Consider the following 16617-nt stretch of genomic DNA (forward strand, 5'->3'; position numbering starts at 1 on the left):
GAGTGTGACAGAACTCGTGCACCAGACATTGCCGCGATAAAGCGTTCGCAGTTGTTACCGCGTAAAGACATTGTTGAATGGGCGTGTCTACGATGAGATGCAGCTTCAGAGGTAGAGAAGTGGGTCTACGAGGCCTCAACCAGCGGCTCCATAGATTGGTGTACAGGATCGGCCCCGGACTGCTCGAGCTGTACCCCGTTGTGATACGCAGAAGTCGCTGGCGTGTCGATGACTCGCGAGGGTATGGCGCAAGTGCAGTCCGTTGTCTTTGGTTGATCAAGTGCCACAGAATGCGAACTGTGGGTTTCCAATGCATTCTCACATGAAGATTATATGCAAGAGTGACAGCAAGTCACGCCATTGGCAAGGAATGGATGCACACGTTGTCGTTCAACTGGCCGATAAGCAGCTTGTCCGGGCGGTACCGTCTTGTCGACATTCCGGATGCCGACTTCTGTTGCAGGCTCCTGCGGGCTTCCTAGCGAGGAGGCCTTGGATACTGTTATCCTCGACGGCAGAGGGTGAAACTCGTGGCAAGGTGGCGCAACGCGCAGAGCTCCGACGTGCATGGACACAGCATCGAGCTGGCGCGGCACAACGGCAGCTGTGGACGGCGACACGAGGCATAAGGAATCTGGCTGCGGCGATGAGTAGTCATCAGTGGTTCTCTGGTCAAGCCGGAGGAGAATTGAGCCCCAGCAGGGTGTGGGGCGTGTGGCATTGAGTGGACTGGAGACTGTTCATATCAAGGTTTGCAGAAACAGGAAAAGTAGCATAGTTTGCGCAGCGACGCGGCAGGTCAGACATGGCATCAGCGATGCCACGGTCGCGTCGTCGTCTCATCTCGATCGTATGCCGTTCGGCGTGCCGGGAGCAGTGCGTAATGTGGATGGAAGGCACAGCTGGTGAGAGCGCGATCAAAACGTTGAAGAGGTACCTGCTGGGCCACAGCTGCAGGCTGCATATGCCACAGCTGGTAAGACGGCATTTCGCCACACCCCTGCCAGTCGGACCGTCTGCATTCTGGACAGCACGGCCGCTCAGTGCCGTTATGGCTCGTCGAGCGCTGGCGCCAGGGCAATTTGACAGATGCTGTGCGACGGAAGGGCGGCGCGCGGCGTGCCTCGTCGACGGCGATCGCAGCCGAAGCGGTGGCCAACAAGGGGAGTGGAAGTGGTGGCTGTGAGCGGTGGAGCCATGTCCGCGCGCAACGATAGACGAACCCGGACTGCGCCGGCGACAAGATGGCACTGCGGTCGATAAGGAAGTGTCGTCGCCGGCGCAGAGGGAGCGGAGGGTGGTGATGCGTTCAAGCTGGCGAGCGCTCGATAGGCACAGCTCGGAGGCGGGATGGGGAAGTTGCTGATCGTGTTTCCTCAGCAGGAAGTACGACAGCAGAGAAAGTCGTGGTGGGTCTGCATGGCAACGTCGACCCCACCCGCACCAACCATGCAGCTGCGAGTGTCATGGCGCGACCAGACCATTCGTTCGGGCGCTGCTACACGGCGGGGCGGCGACGGCGGCGGTCGTCACCATGCCCAGCGCCGAGGAGGGGGAGTGGAGTGGTAGAGCGCTGTTCTCAAGCGAGACGAGACGAGACGCTCCATTGTGCATCGCCAGGCCGCGCGCAGTCGTGTTGCAGAGTGCAGAAAGCAGAGCGAGCGCCTTGACGCTGGGCCTTCCCCGCAAACGCAAACACCCTGGGCGGCGGCCAGAAATCTGGGCTCATCTGCAGCACTGCTAACTTAGCGTGCGATTTTCGCCGAGCATCATTCTCAGACCTGGTCTCCCTCTGCGCTCTCCACTCCACGCAGAACCGCCCGCGACTATTCGCGGCTGCTTTGGCTGCTGCTAGCAGGCTTTCTGATCTAGGTCAGGGACCCTGCGCTTGCTCAACCGTAGTTGCGCCTTCAACTCTGTGTTCCACTTCACCACCTCGCACCACCAACCCAGACCAAGACCCTCTCCTCCAGCGGTCAGCACCACGCCCATTGTGCCTCCTGCTACACGCTCCGCCGCCGCGTGCCTGGTGCCAACGACTGCTCTGCCCGCAATCTCCGTGCCGCCCTATCGTGAGCACCGCAGGACCATCGAGACACTTGCGAACCATATTCCGCGCCTGCTCGCTGTGGCCCTTGGCGTCGTGCACTCCACGCCCACCCCGTGCGGCCTGCGAGTCCTCTTGAGCAAGTCGAGAGCCATCGCCCCCGAGGCAGGAACGCACGGCTGCGCTGTGGCAGCTTCGACACTCGCTTGCACTGCACCGCACTCTCGCTCGAAAACCGCCTCATGATCCGGCATCCGTACTAGACTGACGCCATGACCGAGGTGCTAAGCCTGCCCATGCAGCCGGAGTCCTCGCCATATTATCAACCATCCGGCCCTCTGAAAGCCTCCATGTCGTCCTCGTCACTGTTCTTCGACCCAGAAGCACCTCGATCACCCGCCGCACGCCCGGCATATACACCACATGCAGAGCACCAAGAGAACGTGCCCGGTGCTGCGCAGTGGAACGGCATAACACCACCAGCATCTGCAACACCCTCCTTCCCAGCGAGGTCTCGCGCCGAATCCGAGGACTCCGTTGCCAGTAGTAGCAATTCTTCGGTTACGAGTGACCTTAGTGAAGACACCGACATCACCTTTCCCAACTACGACGGCGATTGTGCTCCAGGAGCCCACAGTATAGGAAACAGCGACGAACCCGGCGATACTTCGGCCACGGACACCACCATATCAGATTCACCGATCCCGACACCTACGGTTGTCGATGACACAGCTGTCAGACAAGAGCCCTCCCGACAAGTCGACTTCCTCAGCCATGACTGGAGGGAGGAGGACATTTGGTCATCGTGGCGCCATATTGTCTCGCAGCGGAAGACGGTATATGGCGAGAGGTCGAGACTGGAGAATGCTTCGTGGCGAACGTGGGCCAAGACAAAGTTCGATCTCCACACTGTGTCGCCTGAGAGGCTGAACTGGCTCAAGGAATCAGACGTCACCTGGCTTTATGGTCCTCTGAAAGTGGCTTCCTCATATCCCGTGACGGACCGCACTGGTTCGCAAATAACGTCACCCATGTCGAAGAATAACTCTTTTATCAACAAGAAGCCAATCTTGAAGAAGCGAAGCGTGTCCGAGGTCATGCTCCAGAAGTCCTTATCCACCTCGTCACTGGTCAAACAAGCTGCAGCGTCAGTGCAGGCACAGGGTCGTCAGTATCGACGCTCCGGACCTGAAGTCGTCGACTCAAAACTGCACTCAGAAACGCCGAGCCGGGATCAGGTCGACTACTTCACCAGTCGCAGCAACAGCACTGTCGACACACCTTGCGAGAACCAGGAGAAACGCCACATACGTTTCGATGACCGTGTGGAGCAATGTATCGCTGTTGACTGCAAAGATGTTGGTCAAGACGAGGAAGATTTCGAGAGTGACGACGAAGGAGAGCATCCCGAGCACGCGATTTCTGATTCCAGCAGCGATGATGGAATTGTAATGATGAAGCGGAAGAAGCGATCAGGTGCAAAACGACGACCTACTGGTAGCAGAAGCAATTCCGCCAGTGGGAGGAAAATCATCGAAACATTGCCCGCGACTACACTAAAATACCGCACAGACAGTCCGGACATTACTGAAGAAGCCCGACATCATACTTTTGGGCGCTCCTGGAGTACGGGAAACCTATCACCAAGTCCTTCACAAGAGACTCTACGACCGACAAATCCGTCTACCAACTTCCTGTTGCCCACGGATGACGATGCAGAGGAAGAGGAGATAGACTCCGATTCATCGTGGAGCTTTGGTGCCAGCAATCCAAAATCGTCCCTTGGAGCATCATTAAAAGGCTCTCGAAGTGGTGGCAAATCACCCAGACCAGTTGATTTCCAGGTCGAGGGAATGCGGCGAACAGAGAGTGGCATGTTCATGCCTATGGATGAGGACGAGGACGATATCGTGGAGGCGGGGTTGTTTGGACGCGTGAGCGAGACAATCAATACCGCGCGGGATATCGCCCACGTAATATGGTAAGTCGACCTCATACGGATACGTTGAGAATGCAGTACTAACTCCTCACAGGAACGTTGGATGGAGGAAGTGAATTCTCCCCATTCTTTTCCCAAGCCGCTTTTTATGCGTTCTCCAATCCCGTCCTCGTTACCACATAGGTGCTCGCCGCGGCATGGCGACACAACGAAATTATACGCATCGGTCATACGCAACTGTATGATCGGGATTGACGCCGATTATGACATATTGTAATTATTACAGCGAGAAAAAGTTGCTGATCATAGACATGGGGAATGGTGCGGTGGGCGGACTGCATTTGGGTTCACGAGCCTCATGTTGGGATGGATCCCTGGGCGCTTTTGTACAATCCAAGGGAGGCCACACATGCTTCAAATATGCACGCGCATTGACTGTCAGCTTCAAGTTTCAACTTTCGTTTCATCAGCTCCATTTCAGTTTCCCCATGATCGAGGTCCCCAGTCCCGCTCCGTGATGTTTGCGAACCCTTGTGAGCGTGGAGCCGCGGTCTGTGCGGGCTTTCTTTCATCTCCGCCCAGCGACGTAGCTTCCACGATCCGCGACTCATGGCGCTTGGGCGTCAGATACACGCGCCCGCGCCATGTTCTCGCGCGTTTGCCTGTTCCTGTCCATGAACAATCTCTTACTAGTCGTCAACCATCACTGCCAGCACATCTTCGCCCACTGATCTGAACCCCCCCCGCGCCAGCGAGCGAGCGAGCGATGGAAGAACCACCCGATACCGCAACCCTCGTAGCGAGCCTGAACGCCGAAAGCGAGAGCGCGCGCAAATATGCTGTTTTCAAGCTGAAAGGTTTACTGAATGATCCTTCTTTCGCGGATGGGTTTATTCAGAATGGGGGCTTGCCGGCTTTGAGGCAGGCGGTGTTGAATACGACGGGGAATACGCAGGCTTATGCTTTGGGGAGTTTGGATGCGCTTTTGGAGTTGGATATGGGGTGGGAGTGTTGTGATCAGGAGTTGTTGGAGAAGGTATGTACGCGTCTGTGGTAGTTGGGGTAGTGGTGAGGAGGAGGAATGAGAGTTCGATTGTGGACTGATGTTCTATGACAGGCGCTTTCGCTGGCTATATCGCATCCTCTTGTTAATATTGTCCGCAACGCCCTTACGCTTCTGGTCCTTATCGTCTCGAGACCGGTTCCTGCGGGTCAGAGCGATGCTTCGTCTGCTATTTGCGGCTTCCGCGCCATCAAGCCTGCCCTCGATCATCATCCTCAGTTCCTCGATTCGCTTGTCCAGCGTTTGAGCGCGTCGGATCATACGCTTTGCGCCAATGCTCTGCAACTGGTTAACGCGCTGATGCGCGACGCGGTACTCAATGGTGGGGAGAACGAATGGCCGAAGTTTGTGAAGAAGCTGCAAGATCTGGGTGTGATAGGAGGTGTGGGAATGTTGATGCGTGGGGATGCAGCAAATTATGCGGACAGTCCTCTGGCCATGGCGATTTTGGAGTTCCAGGATCTCACAAAGATCTTGCTGCGGAAGTGGAGAGATGTTACGGTTAATGTGGAGCTTCCTGAACATAAGAGGGCGTTGAAGACGATACATTTGCTGAGCAAGCCGGATCCTTGGACACCAGTGGTAGGAGCGAATGGGACGAAAGGGCGAAAACATCATCCTGAGAAATGGCGACGTTTGGGTTTTGAGACGGAGTCTCCAGCTTGGGAATTTGACGAGACTGGATATCTTGGAATGATGGATCTTGTGGAGTTTGCGCGTCGCAACGAGGACCTTTACCAGAAGACTTTGCTCGAACAGGCTTCCCTTCCGCGAGAACAACGCTGTCCTATCGCGCGTGCCAGTCTGAGCGTCACGTTGGTCCTCTACGAGCTTTTCGAAATCGACGACAGTACAATGGGCGGGCTTCCACAGTACCGGAATAGCTTCGATCGCGACCAGAGTGTCGATCGACTTTACAAGCCTCTCCTTCTGCAATGGGGTCGACTTCATACTGCTGCTTTGAATACCTTCATGAGGTTGTGGAAGGATGCTGGGGCAGAGCAGCAAGACATTTACAAAATCGAGGAAGTCGTACGGATCGTGGTTGAACGTATTGTCGGTCTAGCACCTCGCAAGACCGATATTGGTCACGTCGAAGAGCAGCTTCGTTTGGTCAGCCTCAACACAGCTCGGAAATGGCAAATGGAGAATTTGGACGACGTGTACCAAGACGCCTGGGGCCCGCATCTGGTGGAAGTCCACGAGCAACTTCGCAACGAGAGTCTGCAATTCATGAGGGAGCAGCGCATAAGATGTCTGCTCCAGGGCTCGTGGTTCCCCATGTCAGCTGCAGGGGACAACAGCTCGTGGCAGTTTGTCAGACTCAGTCACAATAGAAGATGGCTGCAGTACCAGACATACCCTGAAGCTGGAGATTTCACGCCCTCGCTGGCGGATTTGCAGGAGAAGGTTGATTTGGATAGTGTGACCTCAGTGGACAGCAACGTTTCGGCACCAGAACGTCGACCAACGATCACCGATGATCAAAGTTCAAGAACACTGCATAGCTCCGGGCGCGGGTCTGCGAAGACCTCAACCACAAAGATTACCATATTGGGAACTCCAGGCGCGACAAAGATTGCGGCTCCTGATGAGGATGAACAGATCCTGCTGGAGCTCTTCCCGCAGACCTCCCACCTGGCATCGGAGTGGTTGGATGGGCTGTTAATGCTCCTGAACCAGCAACCAATCACGCAAGACACGGCACGTTTGGTGAACATGTGCGAAGATTGGGGCGTGAGGCTGAGAATGCTGAACTTGCGCTGGGAGGATGTAGATTGGGATGCGCTAGAGCGTAGCGCCAAAGGTGAAGATGTCGAGTTTCGACCGGTGCCGAGCAGAGAAGGGCTTGATGATGGAGATTTCTGGTATGCGCTACCAGATGAGCAGTAAGTAGTAGTAATAGTAGTAGTAGAAGATGATACCCAACTTTCAAGTTTTAATGCATAGAAGCCCCGTATTATTGCAGACATTTTTGTGCACTACTGTTGCACCGCATACGAACAACAAAGGATGGGACAAACGCACGCAGGTGTTGCTGTCAACGCACGTGGACCGGACAGTCATCAGTGAATGCGAACTATGCATTGTTTGGTTCACTGATGACGCTTGACGCCTCCTGAACGTTTCGCAACCGAAAAAAATAAACGCTGATGTTGAGGGCAAGCTTCTTGATGACAAGCTGTACCTGTGGTTCCAGACAGCACGATGGACTCGCAGGCTTGGCCGCGTGGGTTTGCCCTGCAGTGCTGGCGGATGTTGACTCGCTGGATCACGGAATCCGAAACGACACTCGTTTGCGCTAGGTAGAGCTGGTGAAGGTTATCAGTTTTGCCGACCAAACAGTGCAGCAGTGATTGCATTATTGTCGAATGGGATTCGTTGTCCGTGGATCCCCGGTGCGGAGAGAGGATATCGTTGACGTGTTTCACTCGATATGTAGCTCCTCGCGAGAGTGGTGGGCCAAAGCGCAATGTGGATAGATTGCGCAAGTATGGATGCAGAAGAAGGCGCATGAGAGAGTGCATCCACACATCGAAGCATCGGATTAGACTCGTTTCCCGAGCTTGAAGCGCGGTATCCCTGTCTGTTCGCCGCAGGAACGGGCAGGAACGAGGTCAAACGGGCAGGCTTCGTTTGCAAAGCGATCGAATTCATGTCATGAGAGCGATAAGGGCTGCGCAGTGCGCGTAATAAAGTTTAAGCGTTTGTTCGTTTGCCGACGATCACGAGTACGACAGGCTGCGATGGGCTCACAGGAGCCGCTACGCTGGAGGGTGTGTGTGACAACCCTACCCACTCCCGGGAGGATGCAGCAGCGCGGTCAGCAAAGAGGTCCGGAAGTTCGAAGACCGAGGCGTCGCGAAGACACAGACGGAGACTCGGTGGTGTGCTCATCAGCGGCAGCAAATGTGGTTGTCTTGTCCATGAAGAACGAGTTCAAAAAAAGGCACCACTCACGAGAAGGTGCCTCTGGGCGGTTCGCGTGCTAGCCCAATGTGCAATGCCACGCGGTGGTGAGTGTGCCGCTAGAAGCAAACGATCGACACGTTCCCTGTCCTTAATTGGAGCGCGACTCGAGGGAAATGTATACACTTTTTGCTCCCACCTCTGTGACGGCTTCGTGGATGCGCTCACATCCGTCGGGCGGGAGCCAGTTCACATCACGCACGATGGAAGCGTGCGGAGCAGGGCCATGTGACGAGAGCCCGGCGGAGGCTCCTGAACGCCTGCCAAACGTCGATTGCTGATGCGTCGCGGCCGAAGTTTATGTGGTCGAGCTGACATGGCCGGGAAGGGAAGGGAGCTGACAGAGCGACAAGGCCATATTTGGGCACAGGTGCCTGTGAACACGACGCAGGCTCCCCGTGCGATGCTTTCCACGGCACTGGTACCGACATGCCTTGCGACCGCTGTTGATCTCTGCAAGGTCTTGCACGCCCGTTCCATTCCACTTTGCCTCACATCATCATCGTCTCTCTCACTTCGCCTTGCCCAGTCGTCCCTTCGCCCCTCACTGTGGCACTGCGGCACCGTGTTGCACAGCTGTGTCACCGACTGACACGAACACGATGCACATTACGCCGGAAGAGTATTCCAAGCTGCCCGCCTCGGTGCAGTACGTCTCCTTCACACCGCCTGCCATTGTTCCTTCGCTAATGTCTGAGACAGAAAGAAGTACTTCTCCTCGGTGGAGCGATTACGAATCTTGCAGCAAACTGCATCAGAGCAGCGCAGCAAGCAGTCAACGCCGACGCGGAGTCAGTCTTCGTTCGACTCGACCCGGCCCAAGACATCTCATTCCATTCGTGCGCCTTCCGTTCGTGAACGTGCATCAAGGAAGTCATCTATCGCGCCCGTAGTCGAAGACGTAAACGAAGATCAAGCCCTTCGATTCCTGGCCCTACCGGACAAAGTCAAGCGATCGCACTTCAGCGAAGAGGAATTGTTGCTGTTGACTGAGAGCTCACAGCGAACATTGGGGTTTCGCGGGCAAGGCCATGTGCCACAATGGCCGCAAAATGTTCGCAGCATGAGCATCGCCTCGTCCAGCTCTCAGAGAAGTGCAAGTCTAGAGAAGGAAACAGACTGGTGTGACGTGGAAACGACCTCAGTCCTCAGCGCAGATCTGGGAGGCAGCGAGCCAGATCTGACCGAAACATGGCCGCATATCAACTCCATCGCTTGCTCTGCGTATGCGACCACTACTTCGACCGTCGATGTGAGCTGGACACCAAGCCCTCGGAAGTCCTTTGCAAAGAAGCGTGCTTCCAGTCTCGCGCCGCTGCCGCTTCCACCTCCGACCTTACTGCCTCCGATCCCGCCTCTACCTCAGGCAAATACTCTCCGATCGGCACGGTCATCGCAAAACGAGAATTCATCGAATAACAAGGCGCAGTTTTACAAGGACTCGGATGCTCGCTCGAAATTGCGCGCCTTCCTCGCGTCGCCGGAGAAGTTTGACGAAGCCCTGGAGTTCGGCTTTCCTGTCGAGCTTCCCGACAAGGAGCAACACCACACCTCACGAGGACCGACCCCTACCATGGAACACTTCTTCGACGAAGAAGACTTGGACGAGGAAGACGAGGAAGACTTATCAAATGGCTCTTCCATGGCCTCACCAATGACGGTTGGCTCTTTCTCGTCTTCAGAGACGCCGCATGGATCCGTGGACTCCGGAATTGCACTGAAGAGCAAAAGCAGTGTCCGGAGCTTCACTCCAGATCTCGATGGACGAGAGATGACACTGCGACTGACGCTTACTCGAAGGGAGCTTCGCGCTCCGGAGGACCGACTGTACGCCGTTCAGCGAACTCAGTTCTCTGGGGTGGATGTGGAGACAGTGGATCCGCTTGCGTTGGGAACTCTGGAGTTTTGTGATGACCCCTCTGGCAAGCAGGGCGCGTTCGCGATCAACAAACCAGGATCAAAACGGGGATTGAAGAAGATTTGGAGCAGTATGCGAAAACGATGAGGAGGACTGAATTGATTGATTGATGTTGAAGTGATTAATGCATTTAGCGTGAACTGATATCCCAGGAATACCGGCAGGTCGATGCCTTGGCACTAGGTGCTATCTTTTGTAAATATAGCAAGAGCTCTGTTGTATCTGAGCCAAAAGTTGATACTGCGTTTCCGTCTCTGCTCGTATCGCCATGTTTCGTGAGGGCGTGATGTTTGAAGCTCTCCCCTTATGACGACAGCGGAACCAAGCTTCTAGTTCGTGGTTGTGATCGCTGGCCTCGAGCTGCACAAGTGTGTACTGATTCTCCGCTCTCACGTTTTGATCTCGCGCCCTCGCAATACGTCTTCGCCGTCACAGGCACCATGGCGTCTGCAATGGATCTGACCGCGCTCGAGAAAGATCCTCGACTCTTCCTCTACACCTCCCTCACCGCCGGTTCCTCGCATATCATCACGGCCACCTCGCGCATGGAAACGATCCTCAAAGCCAACAAGATCCCATTCCAAGCTATCGACATTGCAACCGATGAGAAAGCTCGCCGCTTATGGCAGCGTCGAGCCGGAAAGCGGAAGATACCAGGATTGGTAAAAGAGGGATACGTCGTCGGTGTATGTGCGTGTCGCTCGGAGGCCGTGGGACCGCCAGACAAAAAACGTAGCGGGTCACTGATACAACGGCTTAGGATCTTACAGAGGTCGAGGAATGGAACGAATTCGGCGAGCTGAGAGAGAATATTGGCCCTGTGCCTGCTGCCAACTATAAACCTCCAGCGGGAGGTCTGGTCGGTGTGCAGACTGCTCCACCGCTCAATCACAATGTCAGCGTTCCAGATGCTGCGAGCAGCAAGGCTACGGCGAGCAAGCCATCGCCTCCGCCGGCAGTGAGTAGGGCACAAGGGATAGCGTTGCCTGGTGCTGCGGAGATTGCAGCTCGCAAGGCTAAGTCTACTACACCGCTACAAGCTGTGAATGTCGAGACACGCGCGGCTGGCACGACAGAGCCCGCACCAGAGGCCGACAAGTCGAAGGAGACTCCGGCCGCTCACCCGGCGATCGATCACTTATCTGCACCTGCCTCACGCATACAGTCCGGAACAGCGACGCCAGTGGTAAGTGGAGAGAATAAAGAGCCAGCGGAGCACTCTCCGGCCCAAGAGCCAGCCGATGCAGCGGCGGCGACAGAGAAGCACCGTGGTAGCGACGTAGTGGAAGCTTCGGTGGAAGATATCAAGAAGATTGAATCGGAGAACTCGATCACAGAGAGCAAGGAGGAAGAACAGAAGGATGAGGACAATACAGTGCAGGACGCGACCGCCAAAGTTCAGGCTCTGTCGGTCGAGGACAAATCCACGACTGAGGAGCAGCCAGTGTCTGTAACGGAGACTGCGCCTGAAGATGATAAGACTGCATCGAAGAAGGAGGAGACTGCACCGGAACAAGAGAAGAGCACAGGGGAAACGAGTGCCGAGAGCCAAAAGGAGTCCGATACGGACAAGCCTGCGACTCAGGAGAAGGCTGCATAAGAGAATGCACCTGTCCGATGGCTGTAGCACATCCACATCGTAGTTTCGATAGCATGGCGATTGGTGTTCCTGTTTTCTGTGTCGAATCCCCGTACTGCTGGCGATCCGCGAAATGTAGATTGTTGATGAAGCTGGCCGCTGCTTCTGTGCTCACCCGCCATCCGAAACCAGCCATGACGCAGCTGCAACTACCAGCCACTTCAATTTCCATAGCTTTGTGCTAGTGGTAGTGACGGGCAACCTCTACAAATGTCTACCACTTCAGCGATGCTCAAAGAAGCTCGCTGCTGTGCATTATGTCGACCTTCCGCATAAGAGGCCCTTCGCGAGCCAGAAGAGGCGGCAGCAACAGCACGAGAGGAATCGCGCGATCCCCGCGACTCAAAGGCCTGTTCGACAAGCTCTGGTACTGCGATTGTACGCCTCGCCTGCCCGCAGAGCAATTCACTGTCAAGAAGCAAGGCAAGAATCACGGTCGAAGGTTCTATACATGTCAGCAAGATCAGGACAAACGATGTGGTTTCTTCATGTGGAGCGATGAGGCTCAGGCGAGAGAGGCGCAGTGTGTGCTCAGCAACAGTCGGAACGAAGGGCATAGTGATGTTCAGGAAGGGTGGAATGCTGGGAGACCTCGCGTACATTTTGCGCAGACTCCGACGCAGTCCGCCTCGACTGCTTCCAGTACGGGCGTGAAACGTAATATGCAGGATGCTGGCTTCGAAGAAGATGAATACGACGAGGACTGGGATCTGACAGGAGCAGAAGTAGAACAGCTAGCGAAAGCAGCTGATGAGAGCGTACTCCAAACACCGAAGAAGCCACGAATAGATGGCACATCAGCAGTTACTGGCGTGTATGCAACGCCTACAAGCGAAGCCAAACGCTCACCTCGAAAGCTTCCCTGGTTACAAGACGACCCCGTTACGCCGAGAAGAGGAATCTTCGATTACTTCAAGACTCCCCAGAAACAAACGACGCTTCCAACTCCAGGAGAAACGCCAGCACAGCAGCAGCGAACAAAAGAGACAGCAAGAAACGAGCCTACCTCCCCTTCACCCGCCTCGCCTTCGCCTTCGCCGCAAAAGACCCAGCATGAGATTACATTAACGGAAGAAGTCCTGCAAGAAATAGGGTCGCTTCCGATACCACCTGACAAACTCGCAACACTGAAGAGTATTCTCAAAAAGCACGAAGCGCGAGCAGAAGGTTTCCGAAAAGGCAGAGATATTTCTCGATCAGCCTTGAAGGCAAAAGAGAAATTACTTCAAGCAGCTTCAGAGAAGATCAAGAGTCTTGAGGCTGAGAGAAGACAGTCTGGGAGTAGGCAGACGTCTTCTGGGCGTCAACAAATGATGCAGGAGGATGAAGAGGACGAAGAGACAGATGATGAGTTATAGTCCGCCACACTCCCGTCCCTTGAGATGGTGTGATTCATTCGATTGCGTTTCGAGAAGCGATGATGCGTGCGTTTTTATGATACCCCTGTGAGTACGAGAAAAATGACAAGCGAGTTAGCTCGCCTTTTGTGGTGGTAGAATTTCTTGCAATTTGCTGTTTCAATTTTGGTCTAGCAAACAATTATCTAACTTGCCGCCCTACGATGGACATTTGTACTGTGCTAACCAGGAGCAAGTTAGCTATATTGATATGAACAGCTATACTTAGTACCGCTCCACTGTATTGCATACCCAGAGGTACATGTAGCCAGCCCTAAGTCCTCGCTGTTGCCCGTACGCTCTCAAGGAAGGCGGCGGATGAGCGAGCCCTAACCCACTAGTCCAACAATCTAGTCAATTTGGATATCTGAAAATGTGTCTAGTGTTGCAACAGGCCCTCCGGAGTGCCTACTGTAATACTTCAGTTCCCCTAGTACTGTATCCCTTTCTCGGTTATGTTCGTATAGTACTGCTGTTTCATGCGTAGTAACGCTTCGCTGGACTAAAGTCATACGTATCGTATCGTATCGCCTTGTAGCAGGCTCGTCGTGTTGTTGTAGCGTTATGCGATAAACGGATCGCTTTTTGTCGTCGTCGTGTAAAAATTTCGGTAAATCGGTTCCAGAGGCAGATGGAGAGGGTGGGGTTTGCCCTCAGAGGGCTATGTACTCTCACACTTGCACACCAACGAGAAAGGTGTCGCACATGTATGGGTACCTAGGTGTGTGGTTAGCTATATCCCGCGTCTCCTTCCTCCCTTCTCTCCTTCACTCTTCCTGTCTCTCTCCCCGTCTCCCTCCCGTCTGAACAAAATATCCAACCCCCAACTATCACAAAAGATGCACTCTTGCTTCCAATTCCTCTTATTATCAGTATTCCTTCTACTCGCACTCCAATGCTCTGCGACTTGTATGCCCTCCGGCAACACCGCACTCGGACCTTGTATGGATTGGTGTTACAAGAACAATAAACCATTGAACGGACAAAAAGTTGAGGCTTACATCATAACTCTATGCTCTCTCGACAATTGTCAGGATTGCATGTGAGTATAATTGATTTCGTTGCGAGCGAGCTCTTATAAGCTACCTATTGTACTGTACTCGCCGGGAAAGACTGACAGCTTTGTAGACCCTAAGTGAATCAGAAGGTGTACAAAGCGATGTCACACAGCGACTCCGGTTTCATTGACTCGAGAGACCTTGTCTAGAGTTGCCCATAGGCAGAAGACTCTCAGCTGCAGTTGAAAGTGGGAAGCATGGACTGCGGCTTTCTAAAACAGCGAGATCGGTGGGGAGCATGAGCTTGATGATGGATCGCTTGCCGAGTTGTTATAATATTACTCGAGTGGCTATGTACATTAATGTCTTATCCACAATGCTCAAAGTATAAAATGTCCAGTCCTGCTCCCTCAAAACATACAATGCTGCTGGTGCATCATGCCGAAGTCGTCAGGTGTATAGACAGGCGTCATTGCTGCAAAAGCCGCTGGAGCTGAGATGGCGTGCTCCATTGGCGGTGCTATAGGCCAGGTCATCGTCGAATCGATGGGCGTTGTGTATCCCATGTTGAAGTCGGTGGTCGGTGGATAGTTTGTTAGTCCGTAGGGCTCAGGTGCCATGTTTGCTGAGTGTGTAGTGGTGGCGTTGTATATTAGTTCTTGATCGGCAGCGTCGAAGCCAGCAGGCGAAGCAGATTCGGTGCCATCTTCCAGTGCGTCCTGCCTCGATGATACTTCGATTTCCTTCAGCCAGCCGTTGGCCTTGAGCCACTCTATCGGTGGCCAGTCGCCACCCGCTTTGCCAGCTCTGCTCTCTCGTTCCTCGCCGCGTGCTTTTCGGCCCCGTTTTCGAGGGCAGAAATGTGCTCTTCGCAAGTGCGCTGCGGCGTTGTAGTACGCCGAGTAGTTCTTCTGCTGTTTACACTGCTTGCAAATGCCGAGGGGCTTGGTAGGCCACCACTCAGTGCGCACGGTCGGCTCTGTGCAGATCCATACCTTACGACACTCTGCATGCGCTCTCTCCCAATGTCGTCGAAGTTCGTGATCCCCACGGAAACCATTGGGGAACTCGTTGCACATGCTACACTTCAGCTTCGGATGTTGTGGTCGGACATAGGGAGCCTTCGAAATGGCCTCCTTTCGCTTGACGGCGCTTTCTTGCTTCTGAGATGCACTGCTGTCGGGTGTTGCCGGTTTGCTGATTGCCACATCTTTGGGTGCGATGGACTGGCGAGCATTTTCGATGTGCTTTCTTCGACGCTCATAGCTCTTCTGCTCGCTGCCAGTGTTGTCGCAGCTTTCCTGCTGTTCAGACAGTGTCGGCTCCATACCTTGCGCTTCTTCCACATGCGTGGTGTTGTGAGTATGCTGTTGTTCGACAACAGTCATATCAGGAATACTATGATCGAAAAGAGAAAAGTCTGTACCAACTAAGCCGTAGCCCACGTTGCTGAGCAGGTGCGAAGCGCTACTATCATCTGTGACGATAGTAGGCTGACCGCCCGCGGGTGGCTTTTCTGTAGAACATGATACACTGAGATCATCAAGGGGAAACATCTGGGAATTGGTGGAGAAGGAAGACGCAACGCGCATCATGCCAAAATCATCAGTCACCGACACACTAGACACACTACTCTGCCTACTCATCGCTTCACTTGCAGTTTGCGATGAGGGCGAAAGGTGGGTTGATATACTCGTACTCGGCGAGATGTCATACGCTGAAGACGGGCACAAGTGTGATGCGAACAAAGCCGGCGGGGACTGTTGATTTGAGTCAAAGCAGTCAACCCTCGGCTTTTTCGTAGCAGACTGCGCATGTTCAGTTTCATAGACGCTCGAGAGCTTGGAGCAGTAATCGGCAGGTTCGTAGACCTCAACATGGTCGACATGAGTCGAAAGGGATGGTGACGAGTGCACTGGTCGGCAGGGTGTCGTGCCGTACGTGTAACTTGTCGAGTGCATCATGTCGACATGATGGATGTCTCGCTTGCGGCTGTTCTTCGAGTCGTGAGCAAGACTTGATCTAGGCTGCGGATTTGATGCCGCGAGGCCGATAGTAAAGCGACGTCGTCGTGTCGCTGGTGAGAGAGTGCCGTCTCGTCGTGTCGAGGTAGTCCGTCCGCCGTCCAGATGTCGTTCATCCTGCCAGAGTCAGTTAGAGAGGCCAGAGCGCCGGCGACCAAGAATGAAAGCTCCTACAAAAGGGCCAGAATTCGAACTGCCGACGAGACCAGTGGTGGCGAGGTCGTGTTGGAGTGCTCGGGGCACGACGGCGTCGTCGGTGGTGGTGTTGAGCTGGTGGGAGGCGTCGAAGGGGAAGTCGGTCCAGCCGTCCAGCGAGCCGAGCCAGTCTGTCGCGGGCTGCTGCCAGAGATGCAGCGTGTCCAGATCCTGTATACCATTTGAATACGACATGGTTCAGGTCAGTGAAAGCGTGTTTGTGTGTGTTGGAGCGTCGGTGGTGAGGTGAAGGCCGAGTGCTGCCAATGAAATTGACGTGAGAAAATGAGGCGAGCGAGCAGCAGCAGTTTTATAGCAGCGCGGCGAGGCAACGCACGAGATGAGGTAGGTGCTCGCCAGTGCAGGTGCGGTGGGTGCGGTCGGGAGGAAAGAGCTGCACGGCTGCGTAGCAAACTAGGCAAAGAAG

The 16617-nt window shown here is 54.5% G+C and overlaps 6 protein-coding genes across 6 annotated transcripts; 5 read left to right on the plus strand and 1 right to left on the minus strand.

Annotated features, from left to right (window-relative positions):
- Positions 1–2319: 2319 nt before the first annotated feature.
- Positions 2320–4102, plus strand: RHO25_001775 (uncharacterized protein; the record flags this gene model as incomplete). The annotated part of the gene is made up of 2 exons (XM_023594378.2): positions 2320–4028; positions 4081–4102. The coding sequence occupies 2 exons, from the start codon at positions 2320–2322 to the stop codon at positions 4100–4102; spliced, it is 1731 nt and encodes a 576-aa protein (XP_023459466.1).
- A 650-nt stretch (positions 4103–4752) lies between these two features.
- On the plus strand, positions 4753–6942 carry RHO25_001776 (uncharacterized protein; the record flags this gene model as incomplete). The annotated part of the gene is made up of 2 exons (XM_023594379.2): positions 4753–5022; positions 5104–6942. The coding sequence occupies 2 exons, from the start codon at positions 4753–4755 to the stop codon at positions 6940–6942; spliced, it is 2109 nt and encodes a 702-aa protein (XP_023458184.1).
- Positions 6943–8621: 1679 nt separating this feature from the next.
- RHO25_001777 (uncharacterized protein) lies at positions 8622–10024 on the plus strand (the record flags this gene model as incomplete). Its single annotated transcript, XM_023594380.2, has 2 exons — positions 8622–8668; positions 8722–10024. The coding sequence occupies 2 exons, from the start codon at positions 8622–8624 to the stop codon at positions 10022–10024; spliced, it is 1350 nt and encodes a 449-aa protein (XP_023458183.1).
- Positions 10025–10377: 353 nt separating this feature from the next.
- RHO25_001778 (uncharacterized protein) lies at positions 10378–11537 on the plus strand (the record flags this gene model as incomplete). The annotated part of the gene is made up of 2 exons (XM_023594381.2): positions 10378–10623; positions 10698–11537. The coding sequence occupies 2 exons, from the start codon at positions 10378–10380 to the stop codon at positions 11535–11537; spliced, it is 1086 nt and encodes a 361-aa protein (XP_023458182.1).
- Positions 11538–11833: 296 nt separating this feature from the next.
- On the plus strand, positions 11834–12934 carry RHO25_001779 (uncharacterized protein; the record flags this gene model as incomplete). Its single annotated transcript, XM_023594382.2, has 1 exon — positions 11834–12934. The coding sequence occupies one exon, from the start codon at positions 11834–11836 to the stop codon at positions 12932–12934; it is 1101 nt and encodes a 366-aa protein (XP_023458181.1).
- Positions 12935–14381: 1447 nt separating this feature from the next.
- Positions 14382–16385, minus strand: RHO25_001780 (uncharacterized protein; the record flags this gene model as incomplete). The annotated part of the gene is made up of 2 exons (XM_023594383.2): positions 14382–16112; positions 16170–16385. 2 exons carry the CDS (start codon positions 16383–16385, stop codon positions 14382–14384), a joined length of 1947 nt encoding a protein of 648 aa, XP_023458179.1.
- Between the last annotated feature and the right edge of the window lie 232 nt (positions 16386–16617).

Source organism: Cercospora beticola, chromosome 1 (genome assembly GCF_033473495.1).
Source record: "Cercospora beticola chromosome 1, complete sequence".
Classification (NCBI taxonomy): Eukaryota; Fungi; Ascomycota; class Dothideomycetes; order Mycosphaerellales; family Mycosphaerellaceae; genus Cercospora; species Cercospora beticola.